Genomic DNA, 25,244 nt, shown 5'->3' on the forward strand with positions numbered 1-25,244 from the left:
AGTATTCTATGCTTTGTATATACCCTAGTTTATTTAATCATTCACTCCTTGAGGACATCTTCATTATTTCTAGTTTTGGACTATTATGCATAAAGCTACCAACATTCATGTACAGATTTTTGTGTGAACATAAGTTTTTATTTCTCTTGGATAAGTACTCAGGAGTGCAATTGCTGGGTCATATAGTAGTTGAATGTTTAATGTTAAAAGTGCCAAACTTTTCCAAAGAATCTGTATTATTTTATAATAAACCAGTAATTTATGAATGATGCAGTTTCTCTGCATCTTCACGGACATTTGGTGTTGTCATTATTTTTTATTTTTAGTCATTCTGATATGTGTGTAGGACTATCTCTTTGTGCGTTTAACTTACATTTCCCTAGTAACAAATGCTGTTGAACAACTTTTCATGTACTTGTTTGCCATCTGTATATCCTCTTCAGTGAAATGTCTGCTCATGTCTTTGTCTATTTTCTAATTCAAAAGTATTTTTACAGTTCAGCTTTCATAGTTCTTTATATACCGGATACTATTCCTTTATTGTATATGTGGTTTGCAAATATTTTCTCCCTTATCCTTTCAGTTTCTTAAAAGAGTCTTTTAGAGAGCAATAATTTTCAATTTTGGTGAAGTTGAATTTATCAGGTTTTCTTTTTATGGATCTTGCTTTTGGTGTCAAGTCTAAGAATTCTTTGCCTAGTCCCAGCTCCCAAAGATTTTCCTCTGTTTCATATGTTTTATGACTTTATATTTTACTTTTAAGTCTCTGATCCATTTTTAATTTTTGTTTAACATGAGTCTTTTTTTGCATATGGATGTGCAATTGTTCTAGTATCATTAGTTGAAATGTCTGGTTTAATTATTGAAGTGAAGTCAGACTTATCTCTCTCCTGGGCTTCAAACCCAGGTACCTTCCATGCCTCCCAGACACCACAACCTGAATGTCCCACAGACACCTCAGACTTAACATGTCCCAAACAGAGTTCATCATTGTCCTCCTCTTCTCCTAGTCCAGCCTTAACATTTTCCCCTTCCTAATTTGGCTTATCTTGTTAACACTACTTTTTACCCAAATTGCCCAAGCCAAAAACTCAGGTATTGTTTCTGAATCCACCCTTACCTTTAGATCTAGCATGAGGCATTACCAAATTCTGTCAGCTTTATCCTCAAACTATCTCTTAAATTTATTCTCTTCTTTATATCTCCCCTTCCTCCAATATCTTTGCCTCAAATACTGCACAGTTGACTGATTTTTCTCCCTGATTTTGGTCTTGCTTCCTAGTCCATTCTCCACGATGCAGCTATACTAATCCTCCTAAAATGCAAATCCGATTAGGTAACTTTCCTTATTTTAAAGTCTTTCTATTGTTTCCTGCTGCCCTCAGGCAGAAACCTCAACAAGCTTTTTGTCTTTTTTCAATCAGACACTGGATTAAATCCCAGCCTTAGCAGCAGCACCTAACACAGTGCCAGAATCACCATAAGAATTTGTTGATTGACTAACAAGGTCTTAAAAATGGATGAAGTAAACTTCCCATTGTCAACATCATAGGTTCAATGTTTGATAGTATTCACATCTGCATTCCCCACGTGTCCAGATGTGAAAGAGGTGAGGCCTGTCCCAAGACCTGGTGTCTTAGTTAGGGTTACCCCATCACAAGGACCTGGGTGCAATAAGTTTATTTAGGATGTGATTCTAAGAAACAGGAGTAAGAGAGCAAGAAGAATGAAACAACAAAGAAAGATAAGCTATTCTCTGGGACTTGTGAGAAGTGTACAAAATAAAATACATCTGAACATGGGTAGCTAGAGCCTGAAATATGGCAAGCCAGAGCATTTATCCACCTGCTCCTGTACCCATTGGTTGAACATTGCTGCAAAAACATTAATTTCCCAGTGGTTATGCTTCCCCTCCTTGGAGGTTCCCACAGCATTGGGGGAAAAAAAAAAAAACATCTAGAACAGAAAGCAGCAAGGTTCGGGGCTCCCTTTTGAGATGGGATGCTGGCTACACAGGATGAATTAGAACTTGCACAGAACTGTCCACTGCTGCTGACACTGGAATCAGAGGTGGGCTGATGAGATGTGATGCTAACACCAGAGGTATTTGCTACAAACCTCAAAGTGGGGCAGGGCAGCAGCAATATCAGTCTTCTTTCTGGGTGTCAATATAATATGTGTTTATTTTTTAATCCTCCATATATGAAAAATAATAATATAAGAATTCACAGCAGGATGGGCTTTGTGTCTTTGGAGTGATATGGAGAATAAGTGCATTAAATGTTATGGGAGCTTATCAGATAGTTTTAAAAATCTACATTAAGCCAACTATCAAAAGTGAATAATTCTGCTATACCAGAACATTTGTATTCTTAACTCATGGGGTTACTAGAAAGATCAAATGAAATAATTATTATAAAGCACTTTGTGCAGTGTCTGGCACAAAGCAAGCATTCATAAGTGTTAATGTTTATACAATTATTATTATTGATTATCAGAATTCATCAGCTCCACATCAGCAAATAGTAGTAAGTGGTCTGTCAGCAAAAACATAGAAACATCTTCATTACACAGAACTCAGTGTTGTAGGGACAGCCATTAAAACAGGATCTAATTTTAGTCTTCTGAGAGAGAAAATGCTAAGTTCTCCGGAAATGTAGAATCCTTCCTTGGGCATGTGGTTTAATTTTCCAAAATTATATTGCATAATCTGTAAAATGAAAATGAAATTGTACTGCTGTTCATAAAATACCCGGGAAAATCTTAGGCACTATACAATGTAAATGAAAAAAATGTTATTTTTCCATAGGGCATAATTAGAAATAAAGAAGCAAGGTCAGTCAGAAAGTTTTGAGCTATAAGGGAAGAAAGGAACAAAATTTTCCCCCAGTTATTTTATGGCTGCCAGGTTGAACTCATACTTATCCAATGAGCCCCAAAATGGAATACCGTTCTGCACCAACTGTACTGATGATAGTGATTCAGGGAGTAAATGATAAGATTCCATCCTTCTAAAATGCTTTTAGAATTGGATTCCAGTACGTTTCATTTTGCTGTTGGCCAATCACAAAAGAGACTACAATAGAGAAAAGTGAAGACATCATGCTGCATAGAGAAGGAAGAGAGACCCCTAATTTGGAGATATGGATGGAGAAAAGAGGCAGTTATGCTGTAGCATAAGGGAAACATTAAATAAAGCAATAAGAGAAGAGAAAATGGCTTCGAATCAATTTTCTTCAGAAAAAGAATCAGAGAGAGAAAGAGACTAAAACGGCAAAAAAATTACAAAAGGACATTGAAGGGGAAACACAATGATTATTTCAGAGATTAAATGCAAACAGTTAAAATGGAAGTGAAAAGCTTCTAAGAGGAATGAGTGTGTAGCAAACATAATTTCATTATCTTTACCAAGACAAAGTTGGAGTCCCTAAAAGATTTTAAGACATTTTGAGATCCTTTCACCTCTCTCATCTCCAGACTTAGCCTTCTACTTACTTTTTTCCTCCTTTTATTTTTGAGGAGTGGGTCATCCTTAAGAATAAGAGAATAGCCTTCTGCCCAGTAGTATTCTCCCAAACCCCTTCCAGTGAGTTCCTCAGGGGTTCAAAGCTACATTCCGGGGTCTTAGAGGCACTATTTTTCTCCCTTCCTCTGCTCATATCTTCTGCTCCTGTGCCTGCATAGTTTTTGTTATCAGTGGTGCATAGCCTGAGAAATTCAGGACCTGTGCCAGCTCTCTAAGTAATATGATTAGCATCTAAAGAAACACAAGAAGCCGATGACTTGGCCCCTTGCAATTTAAAATCATATTTAAAATGTCTTTTGGTCATAGGCATTTGGAAAAAAAAAAAAAAAAGAGTCTCTTGTAAATCGCTTCCAGGAATCTTTCTGTGTTCAAAACTCAGCTTAGAGTTTTCTACTTCTTAACAGAGTCCCTGCCAATAACTAGTGACTGGGAGAGAGTTTGAAAACATAAGTTGATGTGTAAATGCTAAATATTAATAATAGCAACTCCCTGCGCAACTGGGAAACATTTCTGTTGTATGGCTTTTGTTTCCTCTGGTTTCTCCCACTCTGAGAGGAAATTGATTTGAGTTCCTGTTTAATTGGTTTAGACCCAGACAAGTAATATGGGTGACCTCATTCACCCGTGTGTGTCACTGCTATCTCCAATACAACAGAGGAGATGACCAAGACAACAAGCTCTCCAGCCAGGAGGTGAGGAATATTTTGGTGTCATAGCAGACAATTATTGGTGGAAACTTGATGTTAGAAAATGTAAGATGCCTTCTTCTAAATTGAGTAAAAGGGGCAGCAGCCCAAGCCCTCGTTTTAAATAGGGAGCCAATAATACAAACCTTTTAATAGGATTTTAAAAAGAAAAGGCATAGAAGGTAACTATTAGGGTCTATCAACAACTAATACCCCTTCAAATGATGAAATCCCAGGTGGTCAGCAGCTTAGCTAAAACGTCCAAGTACCTTTTCCTAACACAGAATCACCTCTGAAGACCCAGCTCCTACAAATGATCCCCAGCAGCTCTGGTCAGTGTTTCTTTTCACAAACGAAGCTTGTTAAAAATGTTCAGCGGACAAATGTGGCTTTGAGTTTTCAACTAAATCTTTCTATTAAAAAAAGGGGACGGAAATGGGCATACTTTACAGTCTTAAATGCACACACGTTATTGAAATATTCTCAAGCCTAAGGGATTGGTTCAAATGAAATAGAATACTCATGTAAATGTTCTCTTTTCCTAATATTAGCAACAGGGAATGGGAAATAGGAAGAGGTAGGGCATGCTGGATAGGGGTCAACCTAAGTTTGCAGAAAGCATCATGACAGGAAATATAAACTAATGTATACCAATGACCTTATGGCAGCTGCTATCTAGTATTCTATATCCATTATTTCTCCATGATGAGATTGCAGAAAATCTTCAGGAAATTAATGCAGCAGTTGGTAAAGTCATTCTACTATAATAGGAATAATACTGCCCTCTCCCACCTTTTTATGATGTGTCTTTATTTATTTTTATTTCAGAATATTACGGGGATACAAACGCTTTGGTTACATAAATTGCCTTTGCACGGGCCCGAGTCAGAGCTACAAGCGTGCCCATCCCCGAAACATCACACACCACACCTGTTAGGTGTGAATTTACCCATCCCTTCCTCTTCACTCCCACCTGCCTAACACCTGATGAAACGTCTTCAGATTTGAGATGGCATGCTCTGTAGTTCTTGAACAACTTATATACACAGCTTTTAATAGTTATTGTGATGAGATCATTTATAACAATTTTTAGGCTCAATGCTAATTTTCTTTAATGTTCCTGTAGTTTCCCCTTTATTACAAAGGATATTAGGTTGTACTCTTAGCTGTAAGTGACAGAAAACTCAACTCAGGTTAGCTAAGAAAAAAAGGGGGGTGGTGGCGGTGGTGGTTTTCAGGCAGCCTTACTGTCTTACTACCTGCCATATTCTTGGTATCCTCAACATCACCAGCAGAAAAGAGAGAGCTACTCTGACCCAAGAGTTTAAAGACTGCATGGGCTTGACTCTCAATGGCCCAAATTAGGTCCTGTGTCATCTAGGCTAAGGGAACGGAATGTTCTAATTGATTGATTGGTGTTGCCAGTTGGGTCCTCCGGGAAGTAGACGCCAGGACAGATTTATTGGAGAATAACATCTGTGAATAAAAAGGGAAGAAAGCAGGATTGATTGCTTGATTAATTGATTAATCGAGGGATCCAGTAGATCACAAAGCAGATCTTATAGACTCTGTGCTAGCCCAGAGCAAAGCTGCCAATTAGAAGAGTCCTGAATTTGGCAGATCTGAGGATAGTCTGTATATAAGGGGGACTGTTAACTTTTCCTTCCTTACTAGTGAGAATCATAGAATGGGACTCAGCTCTTACCTCAAACATCAATATCTGTATGTATGAAGTAGAGGATGAAGGTTTATTACAGACCAAGGGTTCTCAACCAAGAGTAGTTTTGTCCCTTAGGGGACATGATGATGTCTGGAGACATTTTTAGTTGTCACAACTCAGGAGGGAGTGCTACTGGTGTCTGGTGGGTAGAAGTCAGGGATGCTGCTAGACATCCTCTAATGCACAGGATCGACAGCACAACAAGGAATTGTCTGGGCCAAAATGTCAATAGTGCCAAAGTTGAGAAACCCTGCTCTATAGCTAAAGATTCATGTCTTATGTGCATATATGTACTGAAAGAGGCCACAAAAACCTTTTGTCTTTAATAAATTCTTGATAATGAGATTTTGTCCTTATTTGCAGCTATCAATATTTGTTATTGAGATTTTATCCAATTCATTTCACTTTTGAACAGAAAGGCTAAATTGAATTAGTGAAATATCTAAATCCTGGATATTTAAAAAATTCTATTTTTTAAGACCAATATTAATTTGAATTAACTTACATACTCCTAGTATTTAAAGTCCTCAAAGACTGCTTTGGTGAACAGATAAGAATCATCTATGTTTAGCATATATATTGCCTTATGAAGGTATTATTTCAAAAGTAATAGTTTGTTTCCTATGTTTAAATATCCCTAGACTTTGTATTTGTTTACTCTGGAAGTTTACTACTGTATTATTTCTTAATCATATATTACAAAAACATATGTTAGTGCCAGCTCAGATTGGAATACATGTTGAGTATCCCTTACCTGAAATGCTTGGGATCAGAAGTGTTTTGGATTTCAGACTTTTCGGAATTTTGAAATATTTGTATATACATAGTGAGATGTCTTGGGGATGGGACCCAAGTCTAAACATGAAATCCATTTATGTTTCATATACACCTTATGCATAGAGCCTAGAGATAATTTTATACATTTTTTTATTTCAATAGATTTAGGGGGTACAAGTGTTTTTGTTACATGGATGAATTGTATAATGCTGAAGTTAGGGCTTAATATTTTTTAATAATTTTGTGTGTGAAACAAACTTTTGACCATGTTTTGACTATTATCCATCACATAAGATCAGGTGTGGAATTTTCCACTTGCGATATCATGTCAGTGCTCAAAAAGTTTCAGATTTTAGAGCATTTCAGATTTCATATTTTCAGATTAAGGATGCTCAACCTGTATTAAAAGTTCAAAATTAGAGTTAAATCAGTGAAAATTTGCTGCAATGTGCCTTTATATGCAAAAACATATTTTTCTTTCTGGGACTTCTACTAAAAAAATAACACAACAAAAGCAAACTTTTAGCACTATACATTTGAACCATCCAACAGATACTTTAGCCTTCAGGGAATTTAGCTCCAGAACTGCTGCTAGGAAAATAAAAAGACTGGTTAATGCCTGAAGGGATAAAAAGATCAGCTAACCAAAAAAAAAAAAAAAAAGTTTTCTCCAAGATGTGAAATGTGTGTTCAATCCTAGATCAAGGACTAGATGTTCAAAGTTATATGTATGAGGTTTATATTACTTTGGAAAAGTCTAGAAAAAAGTTTGGTATCAGTGCACTGAAATCATTTTCAAGCAGGAGCTGTAGTGATACCAGCTCTTTACTCATGCAAAATCCAGTTTTTATCTAAACACAAAATCATTCAGTGCTTTCGTATCTATCTATGTTCACATAACCATAAAAAAGTCAATTATGATACAGTCAAGAAAAGACAAGAAAACAAACCATTTTAATCACTGTACAGGGTGTCCCAAAAGTCACCATATATAGGGAAAATGGAAATAAATATAAAAATATTAAAAACATAAAATATAATATGAATTTGTTCATTTTTCCTATGTATGGAGACTTTTGGAACACCCTGTATTTTGAAAGCTCTTTGCAAACAAGTGTGAGATGATTAAAACATGGGAGGAGAGGGAGCGGGGGAGGGGTAAACCCACAGCTAATGGAAACTGGGCAGACTGTATGGGGGAAGGACACACTTGTAGGCCTGGCTTGAGCGAGGCAAATGCATTTCATGTAACTAAAATGTTTGTACCCCCATAATATCCTGCATTAAAAAATAAAACAAAATAAAAATGGGAGGAGAATAATGAATTGTTGCTTATTAAAATACAGGAAAAAATCGACAGGATAAGTGATACTGTTTGAAATCTCGGGAATATCTAATACATTTAAATTATGTTACCAATGGCATGCAAAATACCTGTTCAAAAAATACTCCTCAATGGATATGAGATGCCAAGCTGCTGATACTCTGGTTCTGACCTAGGACAATGGTGTTCTGTGTCACCTCTTTTCTGAAGCTTCCTGGGTTGCTCCCAGCCTCACTGCTTTCTCACTTCTGGAAATTCATATTGCTCTTATTGGTCAGTTAACACAGAGACTAGCATTTAAAGAGCCTCTAATTTGTCCCAGGTGCAATAACCTCCCCACAAGACACAAGGTTCTTGGGAACAGGTATTTCTCATGTTCATCTTTGCTATCCTCCACAAGATGAAGACACAGTACAGTGTATATAGCCGCACTTAATAATGCTTGTGGAATCATTGATTCTTGAGCCCACCTTTCATACTCTCCAGACTTAAGTCTTGGTAAATGATAGAAATCACCTGGTCCTGTTGGCCAGCTCGAGTATTTACTTTTTAAAAGGCAAGGTAGATAGGGAACTTACCCTGGAGATGTGTCTGCCAAAGTCACCCCCTCCAACACTCACCTTTTGATGCAACTAAATAACAGCTACCATTTACTCAGTGCTCACCTTGTAACAGATGCTTTTAAATACATGCCTTAGCTCATTTTTAGTAAAATATACTATTTCTGCCCCAGCTCTAGTATGGATCTTGCTAACCATCAGAATGAATGAATCGAAGTGCTTTGAGGACAATTCACTGCCATCCCTCTCATAATTTCCCCATCATTTCTTCCAGTCTTTGTTCAACCATTCATGATTTATTCCTTTGGCTATCAAAATCAAACTATGCCCCAACAAACCCGTGGTTCTTCCTGATTTTTATACATTTCCTCCTCACCTAGGGTGAAGTCCAAGTCTTCCTTGACTCCTCCTTCTTTCTGATACCCCTACATTTAACCCATAACATCCTGCCATATCATTTCTTGTCTTTTGCTTTTAGCAGCTTATCCTTTCTTCACTTTCTCCATGCTTCCATTCATACTAAAACTACCACTCTGACCATTTTGTTTTCTTCTTAAATCTCATTTATTTTTTGATATATAAGAGTTATACATATTTTCTTATTTAAAAAATTAATGTAGAATATGAAAATATTCGTAGTCATTGCCACCAGGGTGGGGAGCAAGACAGCTAGAGGGACATGGTGAAAGGCAGACTCACTTTTGAAAGATTTTTTTTCTTGAATTTTATTATGTGAATGCATTAAAAAGAAAAAAACTTAAATTTTAAAAATAAGTATTAAAAAAATATTTGAATGCCTTCCCATGAACAACTAAATGAAGTCTCTACTCCTAAACCTGACAGTGAAGTACTGCTCTAGTTTGACTCCAAGGTATGTCTCCAGCCTGACATATATATATGAACTGAATACATTATTCAGTTCTTTCTGTGTTTATCCTCCACATCCAGGCCTTTACTAGTGCCAGAAACAATTGCTCATTCTTCTTTTACCACGCAGAATGTTTCTTTTGTTTTTGCCCATCAAAGACTTGCCCAACTTTGAAGGTCCAGCTTCAAGACAACCTCGTTCATTAATTTGATGCAGATACTCTGTAACCCCATAGCTATTTAAGCTTCTTCTAGCACTTTTCAATTACCAGGAAAAGAAAGAAGTGCCAGGAAGTGTCCTCTCCAACTGTGCATTTTACATCATCTCATTCTCTGCATATCTATTTCCTCATCTGTAAAGTGGTCATAATAGTAGCACTTTCCTCTTGGGGGTGTTCACTTTTTCAAATATTTGGCTGGATGCTTACTATGACACAGGCAGTGACCTGGGTCCTGGGGATACAGCAGTGAATGAAATAAACCAAGTCTTGCCCTCATCGAGCTGACCTTCTGATAGGAATGGCTTAAATGAAATGTACCTATCTATAAAGCTCTTAAAACAGCACTTGGAACATAGTGAATGCTCTATAAATGTTTGCTGTTATTACTGTTGTCACAGTTGGTGGTGTTGTTACTTGGTATATTTGGTATTTCTATTAAAAGATAAGCAAACTACAATTCATAGACTATTAGATAAGATGCTGAAGGTCAAATAGCTAGGAAGGGATTCCAACTCAGGTCTTCCTGACTCATAAAACTGGTGGTCTTTCCACTACACTGGTGGCTCCAAAACCAGGCTATACATCAGAACCATCCATGGAGCTTTAAAGAAATTTCAGATTCTAAAATCCCAGCCCCAGTTGAACTAAGTCAGAAAGTGTAGAGATGAGCCAAAAATCTCCACTTTTAAAATAGTTCCTAGATAGTTGTGATGCACTATCAAATCAAGGAATGGCTGTACTATGTTAGAATCTTTTCCATGCTGCTTTATTGTACTTCTTTGTAAATATCTAATCCATAAATTCACTAAAGATAGGTTCCTTGTTTTCTTATTTATTTTTTTCTGTTTTCTCTCCTAGCAAAGTGCCTTATAAACACTCAATAAGTATTTGAGTAATTAATTGCTTAATTATTTAATTAAAGTTGCTCTTTAAAAGCAAATACTCACAGCTGTGATACTAGAAGCCTGTTATGAGCTATCATTGATCTTCCTAGGGATATTTATTAATCAGCTAAGAACCAGTAGTTGGGAAGGAAAGGCTAAACATCTGGGAATGGAACAGAGAAGGCCCTCCAATCAAATGTCAGCCACGTCATTGCACAGCCTAGGGCCCCAACCTTACCTTGCCTACACTTCATTGACAACTTCAGGTAAAATGCAGAAAATACATTGCTAAAAATCAAGAGACTCCTCCACCCACTTGTTTCTTTCAAGTTGACACATGTGTCTCTTTTGGAAAATAGAGAGAGAATCTCTGTTTTAAAGAAAGAAAAAAAAGTCCTTTATTCTTCTCACAGCACCAACACTGAGTTCACTGCTATATGTTAAGATTATAAAGCAAGATCCCAAAATGCAGTGACTGATTATTCACAGTACACATATTAAGTCAAGAAGCTTATTTTTTCTCTCTTCGCTAAGGCACAAAGCCTGGGGCTATATGCATTTTTATTACACTGTACTGTCTTGGTTTCACTTGAGGATTAAAAAAAGAGTCAAGGTACAGCGCACGTATCCGGATGGATTTTAGGATTTCTTGCTTTAGTGAAAGGAAGAATCTCATAAAGTACCACAGATTATTGCTCAGGGAAGTGTACCTACTTCTGTGATGACCTAGAAATTCAATCTTTTGTCTCTCTTATAAAAGATCACATTGTATTTTGGAATTTTTTTTTCCCCTGTAGTTTTCTGCACTGTGTAAAGCCACATTAAAAAAATAGCTTTAGTTTAGATTTGAAGTGAAAATATCTAAAATAGTTTAGGGAAGTCTTATGACTATTTGGGAAGCTTACCAACAGCCTTGGGGGTGGAGTGAGGTAGAGTGAAGGAGGACAGAGGCAGGGGGAGAGGAGAGGAGGGCTAGGTCAGAGGAGCGTGAAGAAAGCAGAGGGAGAGAGATGGTGAAGACTGAGCGTGAGTCCACCGCAGTTTCAACTCCAGTTCTGACACATCTGTGCTGCCGAGAGACAATAGAAGTGCATTGCTCCATTGCCTGTCCTTTACTAAAGAAGCAAGAAGTGTACTTTTTTATATAACTTGTACCTTATCCTCTGGTAGATAAAGAAGAGAGAAGGACTGAAAGTTGTAGGATTTGGAAGCACAGTAGATGAGATCTTCCGGTTTATTGATTTGTAAAAAAACGGGCTGATACTGGTTTGGCAGCTCTGCATTAGTGAGAGAAAAGAAAGGCGCTTTTCAGCCAGTGGCCGGAGGAGGAGAGCTGGGAGCTGGAAACAGGGGCTCCTGGCAGACAAGCTTCTTTGATAGGCGGTCAAATTGACTGTGAAGGAAGGGAGTCAAGGTCAGGAAGCTTTCGAAATGCTGAGAGGATGGTGTGGGATTTAATGAGCAAGCCTTGATTTCCTTGGTTAAGGGTTGTTGCATGCATACTTCAGCAAATTCTCCCTCCCAACCTTCATTAAAAAGGTGTTTAGTAGAACAAACTGAAAATCTATAAGTGTACTATTATTACCCAAAATATAAGGGTTTCACCATTGAGACAAAAATGTTTGATTTCTGGTGCTTTATCTTTCTTCATTTATCTTCAAGATTTCAGCCTGCTTTAGTCATCTTTTAGTATGAATTTGCTAACTGCTATATATACTGTGGGTTTTTATTCCAGATGATACCAGTTCTATTTTATCTCATTGATAATTATTTCAAATTGCTACTTCTGTTCTTTGGGAATACTCCTGTGTTCTAATACCAGAAGGCATAATTATGTAATTACCATGTGAACATTATGCTACTTATGGGCCAAAATGCCCCTAGAAAGGAATGTTCCAATGGCCTCAGGAAATTTCTGTGAGAATGATATCTTCCAAATGTGGAATAAATAAAGCTTAAGAATAAATAGCTAACGCTGGAATGTAAATGATTTAATGTAATGATGCTGCAAGGTGAGAGCCACTTGACTTTAGTTCCTGTTGCAAATCATGAGATAGTTAGGAAAGCTTTTAAAAGGGAACCTGGTTTTTAAGATAAAATCTGCATGGAGTTACATCACCCAAGCAGAATAATTCAACTTTTCTCTTATCTCTTTGAGACCCCCTCTAAAAAGCAGAAGAAACATTTCCTATGATCTCTTCCTTTCCCATCACAATTTTCATAACAGTCTGTAGATGTGATTAAAACTAAAGATTTTGACAAATGAAGCAGGATGGGAGGTTGATTGCTGCTTTTCTAAATCAAAATTAATGATACCCTTAAGGTACTTGAGTCTAAGAAGTTGACTTAATGTTGACATAACCTAACTCCATTATCACAGAATGAGGAAGTTGCATGAACATGAAAACTAATAAACAAACGTCCAACGTGCATTTTAGAAATCAGTGAATTGAAAGCTCAAAGGCTTAACAATGGACAAAGGACTTGCTGTTTGTTCTCTCTTGCTTTCCAGTTGATGGAAAAGTCAGAATTAGAGGAATAATGTTCCTGGAGGAATGTTGAGCTGGCAGTAGGCTAGGGCTCCTGTTCACACCATGCCTCACCTGTCTTGCAGGGATGCACAGCTGCTTTGTTTGAGGCACTATCTGCCTCAGCAGAGTCTGTGCACTCTTCTGGAGGTTGAATAGAATATAATGGAGGGAAAGGGATGGAGATGAAATGAAAGGGAAAAGAGGAAATAAGAAAAGGAGTCAGAGATTCAGAGAGGAGTCAGCACAGAAATATAAAATGGAAGGAGAAAAAAAGCTATGAGAGAGGAACTTAAAAATGGCAGATTAATGATGGTCTCAGATGTGTGATTTAGTATCCATGCCATAAATCACACAAATTCAACTAATAATTATGTTCTTACTGTTAGCACTGGTTGCTTTTCTGTGATCTATCCTGAAGTCAAATGCAAGAAATTCTGTTTAACTCCTAAGTGTCCAAATGTCAAGAAAACACATAAATAAATGCAACGAAAAGAGAATTCAATCTTTACATTCAACAAGCCCAGGTTGTTTTGCCACAGAGCTGCGCTTATCACAAACCCTCATTCCAGCACTTATTTCAGACCATTTTTTTTAGCCACAACTCAAAAAGAAATCAGAATTAGAAGAATAATGGATTTTAACTGAAAAGGATTACAATTAGTTAAAAGAGTTTTAACTGAAACTCTAATAAATCTCAAGAGTGTTTCCAGGCTAATGTTTGGGCATGTATTTATGAGTGTTACGAGTATGGATTTGGGAGTAAGAATGAATTATGATGGCCTTCCCCCAACACAGATGCATGCACACAAAAAATTATACAGCTGCAAAATTCAGGACAAATACGAGTAGACTATAGAGTAATTTGTGTACATATGTGTGGTTTATTCACTAGCATCACAGCACAAAAAGAGTTTTTGTTTTCCTTCTGTTTGTTTTTGTTTTTGCTTTTGTGTAGGTATGAAGTCTGGTTCTTGCATGTCCATGGATATTTATCAAGGGTCTAGACAAACCGAGAGCCAGAAAATCAAAATATATGTGCCTAGTCACATCTTTTCCCTAGATTGGAGTAAACACGATTTATATATATATATATATAGTATTAGTAAGACTTAAGCTTGGACACTAGGAAGAAACCACATTGTCTAGCAATGTATTTTTACATCACTTAAAAGTACAGTCATTAACTGGTGGGTCAAAAGAAAAAGTGGAATCCCTTGAGAATATAAAACAAAGTTAAATAACTAGCATTTACATTTAGATAAATTCATTTGAAATCATTTCTAAGAGCCACAATGTTGTTATCTGTCCTTTTTTTTTCTTTTTATCTTCTGGCTTATTTAAAGCAATTTTGAAGAAAAAATGAAATATAGATATCCTTCAAAATACACAGAGGAATGGATTGAGGTTTGGGAAACAGTCACAGCTTGGAAATAAGAGTGTGTTATCATTAATTTAGTTGGATGTCTTGGTGCTCATTCATTATCCCCAAAATTACCATTTCAAGCCTACCATAGTCATACTTAGCACAGTGCCTAACAGATAACAGGAACTCAAAAAGTCTTTCATTCATTCATTTATCAAGTATTTACTGAGCATCTCCTATATACTAGGCACTGTGACAAATTGTGAACAAGACAGATAAGGTCTCTGTCTTTGTGGATAAGGACCTTGCATTCTAGTAAATAGCCTTTGAATGAATGTAGAGACATTTCTTACTGGAGCAAAGGAAAGGAGGTCTCTGCAAACAGTGCATTGTCTATAGAACTCATCTGAAATGAGAAGGCAAAGGAGAATGATATATAGTCCTCATAGCTCTCAAATGTGATTGAGAGAATTAGAATAAAACAAATATGGAGGAGATTTAGACTTGAGGTTTGCATTAAAAATTATTGATTAATTTTTTTAACCTAGTATTGCAGGCAAAATGAATCTAAATGTTTTTTTATTTTTTTACTTTGATCATCAAAAATGCAAGGAAGGAAGGGGAGGGAGGAAGGGAAGGAAGGAAGGAAGGAGGAAAGTTTTTTTTAAAGCTTGTGTCAGGGATCTTAAAAAAGAAATTATTTATTTAAAACATACTTATTATGGTGAAGATCCATGCATAAACTGTATATTAATTCATTCACCAAATATTAATTTAGCACCTGCTATATAGCAGTTACTGTGCGAGTCACTGAGGATATAGTAGGGAAAGAAAGATGCATGCCAGTCCTCATGAAGCATATAAAAAAGACCTTTTTTTCTCCTAACATGCTTTTACTGAAGAATTGCTGAAAACTAGATTATGAGTACTCATGGACCAGATGGCAGTTTTCTGCCCATCTGGGATAGTTCTAAAGAATAGACCCTTATGTATCAATCAAGGTTTCTTCTAGTTCTAAGCTTTCATGATCTATGATCTAATGGTTGAAACAGAATGTATGCTTCCAAAAAGATGTTATACTTGTATTACTTTTTATAAAAGGAAACAGAGTTATGGCCTATTAATTCAGAGGAAATTGAGTTCCTTCTGTCTCTTTAAATAATTCTATTTAAACTCCTTTCACCCTTCCTTATCAGCTCACCTTCCAAAGCTCACTCTTAACCCCTTTATTCTCACTTCCCTTTCCTTCCTTTAATGATTGAGGCAAATTGTTTATCTCTAACTGGAAAAACATGACGCTTTCAGTTAAAGGTTCCTCTATTAATACAAATTCATCATGTTCCAAATGAATTCATACACACATATGCCATTCCTCCCTTTTCTGATTTCCTATTTCCATCAGCAATATCCTCCTCCTCCCAGTCTTCCATACTTGAAATCTAGGAGTTTATTTGCTTCTTCAAAAATTACTCTCCAATACCAAATTGGATTGTTCTTCCTTTTTTCAAAACACCTCCTAATATATACCTTCTTTTATATTCCAGACAATATAATCTTAATTCTAATGCATATCACCTCAAGACTAGTCAATTGCAATAGCCTCTAACTGATCTCATCCTCAGGGTCCCTTTTGAATCTGCTTTACCCCATACTGACAAACTAATCTTCCTTCACCCAACTTTCCTCTAAATTAGTGAGTCACCTCACGGAAATCTTCAGTGGTTCTCTTTGCCTATAGGGTAAATCTTGAGCTTTAGAGCCTGGAATGCCTTGTTTTGCACCATCTGCTTTCAGCATGCCTAGCTAATTGTATCTCACTGTCATCTTCATCACCAGTGTTCCACTGCCTCAAGCTTTCTCTCAGCTTGTCATTATTCTTTACCTCTAACCCTTTATGCTTCCAAAGATCAGGGCCTATAGCATTTATTTCTTGCATATCCCTTGCAGTACTATTAATACTTATAAAGTGAACAAATAACCAAGGAAAAAACTATTAAATAATTGTGCCAAAATGCAAGGTACTGTTGTACAATTTCTGGCTTTTGTTTCCTGGTCTGTATATACTATGGTATATTGGTTAAAAACACAGCCAGTTAGAAAGGTCTAATGCATGGAGGCTATCGTTTCAAAACTTTGTCAGATTTCATTTCTTAGCATAATTGCACACAGAGTAAAATGCTTTGTTCCTGAGTAGTTACAGTTTGTGAGGACCTTGGTTGCTTTCAAGTTTTTCTCTTTCTTAAAATTATTTATTTAGTCAATTGTGTATTCAATCCACATATGTTTCTCCAATGATAATTTGTGAAACAAAATATTTTATGGTAAATTTTTAAATTATTTTAAGACTATTTCCTGACTATATCATTTCATTACATGATGTTTTTTAAATTTCAGTCTCATTCTCATGCATTTTCTTAAGTTTGAGTTATAGGGATAGGAATTCACTTTGATCTCATTTTAAATTCTTGACAATATTGGGTGTACCTTGGAAACTACCACTGTAGTCCTCCTTTTATAAGGAGGAAACAACCTTCAGAGATTGGGGACCTATAATGGACTTCGATGCTGCCATCTGCATGGGCCCTATGAAGCTACTAACATAATTACCAGAGGGTGTGGCCCGTGGCACAGTCATACTCCCTCACCGTCTACATATTCCCCTTGGGATTTCTTTCTCAGTATGTGAAAAGATTTCTGATCAGTGTCCACTCTCATATGGCATCTTCTCCACCCCCAAACTTTCACATTAATCTCTTGATTAATTTGTTCATGAAGTGACCCATTCTAAATTTAGAAATAATCACATACTCCAAACATTCATTTGCATGTGTTTTCTCACAACCTTTTCTATAATCTAATGGTATCACATTCTACATGACCAGGAATTGACCTTGAATTGGGTTGTAAAATATATTGACAACTAACATTTCATTGATATGTATACTACATTTGGTCTGTATTCAGTAAATTAATTGATTACAAATAAAGAGATTAAAAATAAAGAAAGTAAAAAGCCAATTGCTTAATAAATATTTATAAAATACCTTTTTTTCCACTTTAATCTCCAGGATAGCAATTAAGAGCAAGAGCCAAACTGAATGAATTTCAATCCTGGTTCTGCCAGTTTACTAACTACTTAAGCTTAGGCAAGTTTTTTTTTTTTTAACCTCTAGTGCCTCATTAATGAAGTGGGGGTATAATGTTAGCTCCTATCACAGAGTTATTGTGAAGCTGAAATAAATTAATTCATACTGTCATGCATATAGTGCTTAATAAATATTAGCCATTTTGTACTATATTTGGTGCCTTGTACATTATAACCTATTCCTTTCCATTTATTAACAAAATAGCAACAATAACAGTAGCTCCTAAGTCATATCATTATCCACATTTTACTGAAAAAGAAAGTCAAGAATAATTTACCCAGGGACATTGTATTAGTCAGGGTTCTCCAGAGAAATAGAACCAATAGTATAGATAGATAGATAGATAGATAGATAGATTTGTATTTTTATTTGTTTATTATAAGGTGTCATTATAAGCTGTTAATACTTCATGCAGTCTCATGATCTGCTATCTGCAAGCTGGAGACCCAGGAAAGCTAATGATGTAATTGAAGTGTGAGTCTGAAGGCCTGAGAATCACGGTAACTGATGGTGTAAATCCCAGTCCAAGGGCAGGAGAAGACCAATGTTCCAGCTCAAGCAGGCATGCAAGGCAAAAAGGAACATGCCCCTTTGTTCTGTCCTCAACTGATTGGATGATGCCCACCCACATTGAGGAGGGCAGTCTACTTTACTGAATTCAATGATTCAAATGCTAATCTCATCTGAAAAACACCCTCGCAGACACACCCAGAAATAATGTTTAATCTGGGCATCCCATGGCACAGTCAAGTTGACACATAGAATTAACCATCACAGACATGCAGTCAGTGTCAGAGGCTATTCTTGTTTGTTCTCCATTTCTCTTCTCTCTCTCTCTCTCACACACACACACATGTGTGCACACACACATGTGTGCACACACACACATACATATACACATACACACTACATTTACTCATTTATCCATTTGTTTGGTCAACTAGTCATTAAACAAATATTTGCTACCACTAAACCCTGGATATAGGGTTGCACTATAGATGCTATGTACAGGGTTTAGTGCATCCTGAGGAGGCGGGGATGCAAGGAGAAAGACATAAGCAAGGAATGATTCCTGCTATCTAGAAGTTTATAATCTTGCAAGAGATACTTATGTCCATATAACTAAAATGGATGATATGATAGAAGTGCTCCAAATATAAACCATGTGCTATGATAATGCTGAATGAGCCATTAATAAACACTAACCTTGAGCTGGGAGAAAAAGGGAGTAAGAGCATTCCAGAGAGAAGGAGTAACACGAAGAAATCACACACGAGTTATATCGGATGGAATAGCGCAGGACAGGCAGGTAGTTTGGTGGGCTTAACAGGTAGAGTTTGGCTGGGAGTGCAGGGTCATAAGGCTAGGAAGGTAGGTTCGGTATGTTCCTTGTAATTTTTTGTGCATAACAATGAAGGAAATTCTGCATTTTTTGGAACCCTACTTGGTTATACAAATATTTGGTCCAAGCAAAGATAGGCAAGACTAAGGGAGAGAGTGAAAAAAGATTATTCTGTATGTACACTAGGCACTTAGTTCATAGTGGAAGGCCAGAGCTGGCTTTAGACAGGACTACCTGAGCCACTTTTCTGATGAGATTAAGGTCTATTTTATCTCTTGGGACTTCTCCACACCACAGGAGCTAACCCCCATGAGTTCTGGTGTTTCTGGGCAAGCTCTGAGTTTAGCATGGACTGTTCACAACCAAATCAAGATTCAGAGCCAGAGAGCTAGGATGCCTGGGGCTGCCACTAATATCAGGCTGGCAAATGCCAGATGACAAAGTATGCCATTTCACCCATAAAATTCTTTCTTTTGTTCACACCAAGAATGGAATTCACTAAAGTGACAGGACACTGTGTCAATATATTATAGAAAAATCTAATAGAAAAAAATGGCAATTTTTTAACTTCATGCCTTCTAAAGGTATACTTCTCAGCAATTTCCAAGTCCACTGAAAACTAAAATCTGAAATTTCTTTTATCTCACTATCCACCCTATTTTATCCCGAATTTAAGCCTTGCCTCTAATTCTTTGATACTTAAGTATTAATCAACTATTGGTTGCTTATTATCAAGAATTAAATATCACTCAATGATCCACTAATTATTAATAAATGTTAATTCTTAAAATAGTCAAAAACAATAGACTGAGACTAAAAGACAAGACATATGTCATTTCTGAGATGCTTTAGTCACATAGCATAATACCAAATGACACCCTCCCTAATCTTTTCGTGGAATATTTAGAGATTGCATTATTTGATGTTACCTATTGAGGCAATAGTTCATTTGTGGTTTCCAATGAGTAGTGTGTAAAAAAAAAATCTCATTTTAATGTTGAGAGAGGAATCCTTTGTGTTTGTCCTTGGTTTGATAAAAATAGGTCTGGGAGACCATATACGGTAAGTGGAAATTAAAACCAGGGTTATGAATTGTAGTGTTCTCAGCCTTAGAGACCCAAAATATCTTATCAGAAAAGATACATTGTTTTAATTGCTCCTCAGTATATATCATTTCTCTCCTATTCCTCCCAGGTGGCTGTTGAAGACCGCGTCAGGCAGCTGCATGAAGCCCACAGGGACTTTGGCCCAGCATCCCAGCATTTCCTTTCCAGTAAGTCGTTTTCAGCCTTTATCACTTAACCTCTTCATCATATCTTGGTTGCTAAGAATTAAGAGTTGGGAAAAAAGAATTAATAATTGAATTACAATCATCTCTGCTGGATGTAGCGGAGGCATAAATCATCCTGAAATACAACTTGGTGGATGGATTCAAAAGGTTAGGAAGAGGAAGGCCAATTAGATTATTTTGTCCAGTCTTCAGCTAATGCATAATTGTTTCCTGCAATGCAGTTTCAAATGCTAACTTTATTAATATTTTTGAGTCTTTATTTCTGCCTATCAGTTCAGTTCATTAAGCTGATAATTATGATATTATGTAATGATGACATGATCATTCAGTATAGTTACTGTGATTTTATAATTCTATATCTCTATGTGATTCATTAAAAACTCCCTGCCTCCAGGTTGGAACCTCAGCCTATGGTGTTTCCTTTTCTTATCTTACTTTTCTTTTGTCCATGATCTTGAGTCATTCTTTTTAGTTGCTGCTTTTACTATTTTATTAATTATATTTTATAATTAATTATATTATTTATATATTATTAATAAATATATATTTTATAATTAATACTAAGAGGAATAGCCTTATTTAACTGAAAGTTTAAGTATTAGAACATCATATTAATATAACAATGCATATTGAATTGGCAAGCACCTGTTTTCCTCTAATGTTGTTAATTTATACAACTTTTTCTTTGATTATATAAGAATATATGTTGATGTTTTCAGTGTTTAAAAAGCCATACTTCTTGGCCTTTTGATGTATTTCCTTCTGGTCATATATGAGTACATTTGAAGGTTTACCCATTATTTTAAGGCAATTATTTTGTTCCTGGCAATGTTACAAATATTAGCTAATTTAATCCTATGGCAAACCCATGAAGTAGGTACCATTGTTATATCCATTTTAATAATGAAGAAATTGAGGCACACATTCATACAGCTATAGATGGGAGTGCCAAGATTCACATCTAAGAAGTTGGCTCCAGTCTGTGTTTTTAACCATCACACCATAATTTTTCTTAATTTGTATATTTTATAGAAAGGAAGCAATTCTATGTGATCTCCCTTCATTCTTTTGCCACATTCTGCTATCATTATTTTTTTTAGAGACATGATCTTGCTACATTGCCTAGGCTGGTCTCAAACTCCCTGGGCTCAAGCAATCCTCCCACCTCAGCCTCCCAAGTAGCTGGGATTATAGGCACATTCTTTTATTGCCATTTTCTGGTCCTTTACTTCCTTTTCCATTCTCCATGGGTTAAAAGGATCCATGCTTACAAATATTTTAAATTATATGACTAGATGCTTTCATATATTTCTCCGGTTGGCCATTGTCTTTTAGAACAAAAATTCCTAGAAGGTGTTGATCCTGTCTTTTTTGTTATACATTGATAATGGGTTAAGTCAGAAGTTGTCTTATTTTCTTGACTGGCTCTAACCTTATTATCTGCATGTGGTCTAGTTATTTGAACAGTATCACACATGTTTAGGAGTTGCTAAGAACAAAGTGGTAAGTTAAAGTAGTATATTTAAATAAGTAGTTTGTGGCTTTTAAGAATGACTCTAGAAAAATGATAAAGGCTTCAGATTTTATCTTCTGTACTTTTCCAAATCTCTAGTCTGCTTAACTCGCCTTGGTGACAGCCATTCTATTCGATTTAACTGAGATTAAATGTGATAACATACTCCTAAGTGACTTATAAACCATAAATAAAAAATAGTACTATTATGAATATTAATTATTCCTCTGACACCATGTATATTCATTCATACTTTGTTCTCTCTGTCTCCCCCTGCTCTAAATTCCCATGTCTTCCCCATTAAAACCTAGTCCCAGAAAATGATATACTCATTTAACCAGGTGACAGGTAAAGTTTAATGTGTACTTCTCCTGGGTTATTTGCATTTTATTAGGGTGAAAATCCATAAGCCTGAGGAATGGCTCTCTGGTGGTAGAACGTCAGCCATAAGCTCTGAGCTGTGAGGGAAGGACTTTGAGGGGCCAGGTAGAGCATCCCCACACCTTGCAAACCATATCACATCAGTGCCCACTTCCAGAAAGGTCAGGCCTGTTAGACACAGACAACCTTAAAGAGACTGATCTACCTGCCTGAATGGAGGCAGCCCCAGGAGTTACCAATCCCTTGAATACTCATGTGGAATACCAATATAGACTTAAAAGTTTTGCTCATGGGTATTAAAAAAAATACAAATTTGGTTTAAGGGATCTTTAAGATTAGGACAGTGAGACTAAAGATGGACTATTTCTTTATGTTGTCCTTTTTAAAATTACAAAGGTAATAATATATACTCATCAAGAAAAAATTGGGCCCTGACTTCAGCATTATACAATTCACTCATGTAACAAAAATACTTGTACCCCTTTAATATTTTGAAATAAAAAGTATTTAAAAAAATGAAGAGAGTATAAATAGGATGAGGAAAATTATTCATAATCCCACCACTCAGAGATAACCACTGTTAGTAATTTGGTTTATATACTTTCTGTTTTTCTCTTGGAGTAGATGTGTGAGTGTGTTTATCAGAGTATGTGTGTGTGTGTGCAAATCCAGGTTCCCTTTTTTCTTTTAAACCAAGCAGGTTTAAAAACATGTTATAGTTTTATGGCCTGCATTTTTCCCCTTAAAACTATGTTAAAAATATTTTTCTGTGTTAAATATTTTTTCTACAGAGTAATTTTTTGCTGGCTGGCTGGTATTCCTTTCTGTGGCTGTACCAAATTTATCAAGACCATTCTGAATTGCTCAATATTAAGGTTATTTCAAAAATTTCAGTATTATATCCAGCATTATGATTGACATCCTTTTTATACCTTTACAAACATCTTACATTCTTTCTACAGGATAAATGCCTAAAAATAGAATTGTCATGTTAAAGATGTTTATATTTGTAAGGTTTTTCATGGGTATTGCCAAACTGACCTCTAGAAAGTTGCACCAGAAATTGTGTGTGGCATCAAAACTATATTTGAGGCAGGGTATCTCTGGAGTCACTTATTTGCTATTAAATAGTGTTCTATAAAAGAAAAACAGGCTGGGTGCTGTGGCTCACACCTGTAATCCCAGCACTTTAGAAGTCTGAGGCAGAAGAATCACTTGAGGCCAGGAGTTCAAGGCCAGCCTGGACAACATAGCAAGACCCTGTATCTACAAAAAATGTAAAAATTAGCCAGATGTGGTAGTATGTGCCTATAGCCCTAGCTTCTCAGGAGACTCAAGCAGGAAAGTCACTTGCACCCAGGAGTTTTGAGCTTGCAATGAGCTATGATTGCACCACTGCACTGTAGCCTGGATGAAAGAGCCAGACCCTATCTCTTAAAACAAAAAAGACAAGAAATGTAGCTTTCCTCCCCAAATAAATAAAATATGTTTGAAAAAATTCCACTAAGGTCATATTAAATGAATTTGAATTGATACATATTTAGTAATTTGCTTCCAGGTTACTAAGAATAATAATAGAGTGATTTCCAAAGCTTAGAAATTACAAACAAAATAAAAATAAAGATGAGCTACTGACTACAACCCCCCTCACACGCTTGCTTACTGTCCGTCTCTCTCCCATCTTATTCTCTCTCTCTCTCTCTCTCTCTCTCTCTCCCTCACACACACACACATTTCCCTTTGGAAATCACATTACCAGCTGTCTGTTTTTTATCAAAAGAGAGAGGCAGCCTTTTACTAAAAAATTATTCACTGTTTCTTCCTGGTGGCCCAATCTCTACTTGTTAAAGAAGTGGTTTCTTTTATCTTAGATCTGAGAGAAAATGAGAAGAGAAAAACATTGTACAATATGACCCTTCTCCATTAATAGACACTAACTTGCCTTTAATTCTGGTTTTAATACTCTGCTACTCTTAATTGACTTTTGCAACTTAAACCAAGAAAAAGAAGAAATTCTAAGAGTGTAATTTTAAATATATATATATAATTTACTATAAAATCATTTTAAATTATTATAAAAATTATATATGTAATTATATATAGTTGGTGGGGACTGTCAATCTCTTCCTATGTCAAGTGGTACCATAGTATTCATTGATTGGCATAATAGTCTGAATATTGTCCTTTTGTTATTTTCAAGAATTTAAGAATTTTTTCTGACCGTCTTTTCAATTCTCTGGGCTTCTGTTCTAAATTTTACTTTTTTCACCGAGAAAGAGAACTATATATTTGGGTAACAGCTGAAATCCTCCTATATGAGTAAAAGAGTCTGTGGCTATCTTAATATTTTACATATTATAGAATTCCCTAAAAAGTTTTTTCTAAGCCAGATTCCTCTGAATATTAATGTTCTGTAAGATTTTAATAACTGTCCCTTGAAAAAGTAGTTCTGAGATCAGTAAGATTGGAAAAACACTAAGTTATAAGGATAAACAAGGTTCTTTCCTGTTGGAATTCTTGGAGCCTTTATTATACATTGAAACTCTAACAGGAGATAAAGAGTCTGTAGTTGTCCATACCTACGTGATTGTGGAAGCCTTTTTCAGACACACCAACTAATTTTTCACTAAACATGCCATGGAACACAGTGAATTTTTGCCCTAAAGTGGTTATTTGCCAAATGGTTTAAGGATAAGAATTTTCTGCCGAAGGTAGTAAGAACATGACCCAATTAAAAACAGAATGAGTATTTATAAGGCAAAAGGGTCAACTCTCTCTCTTTCCAAAAGTTCCCAGCCACAGCTCCACCTCCACCCCAGAAGTCCCCTTATGCTGTGGAATTTTCTAACTGGAGAGAAGCTTAGAGAGTATACAAGTAGTTTTCAAACTCTGAGGTGTGGCTCATTTGTGAATCCTGAAATCAGTTTAATGATTTGCAACCAACAAATTTTTACTGCAATGGAATAAAATGGAACAAATTAGAAAATATCAGAGTACATTACACAAACAATTTTAAATATTGTTTTGATACTTTAGTTGATCAGTTAGATGTGTGTATGTGTATTCATGTGTATGTACCCACTCTAGATCACAATGTAAAATATTTTCCTTC

The 25,244-nt window shown here is 36.1% G+C and overlaps 1 protein-coding gene across 4 annotated transcripts in view; it reads left to right on the forward strand.

Annotated features, from left to right (window-relative positions):
* Positions 1–25,244, forward strand: part of DMD (dystrophin) — a 1,602,346-nt gene that overhangs the window by 1,354,418 nt on the left and 222,684 nt on the right. For all 4 annotated transcript variants that reach the window (XM_069463910.1, XM_069463912.1, XM_069463911.1 and 1 more), the window contains one exon: positions 20,142–20,220. In XM_069463910.1, the coding sequence (XP_069320011.1) occupies positions 20,142–20,220 (79 nt within the window). The remainder of the gene's footprint in view (positions 1–20,141; positions 20,221–25,244) is intronic.

This window comes from Eulemur rufifrons, chromosome 30 (assembly GCF_041146395.1).
Source record: "Eulemur rufifrons isolate Redbay chromosome 30, OSU_ERuf_1, whole genome shotgun sequence".
NCBI classification, from domain to species: domain Eukaryota; kingdom Metazoa; phylum Chordata; class Mammalia; order Primates; family Lemuridae; genus Eulemur; species Eulemur rufifrons.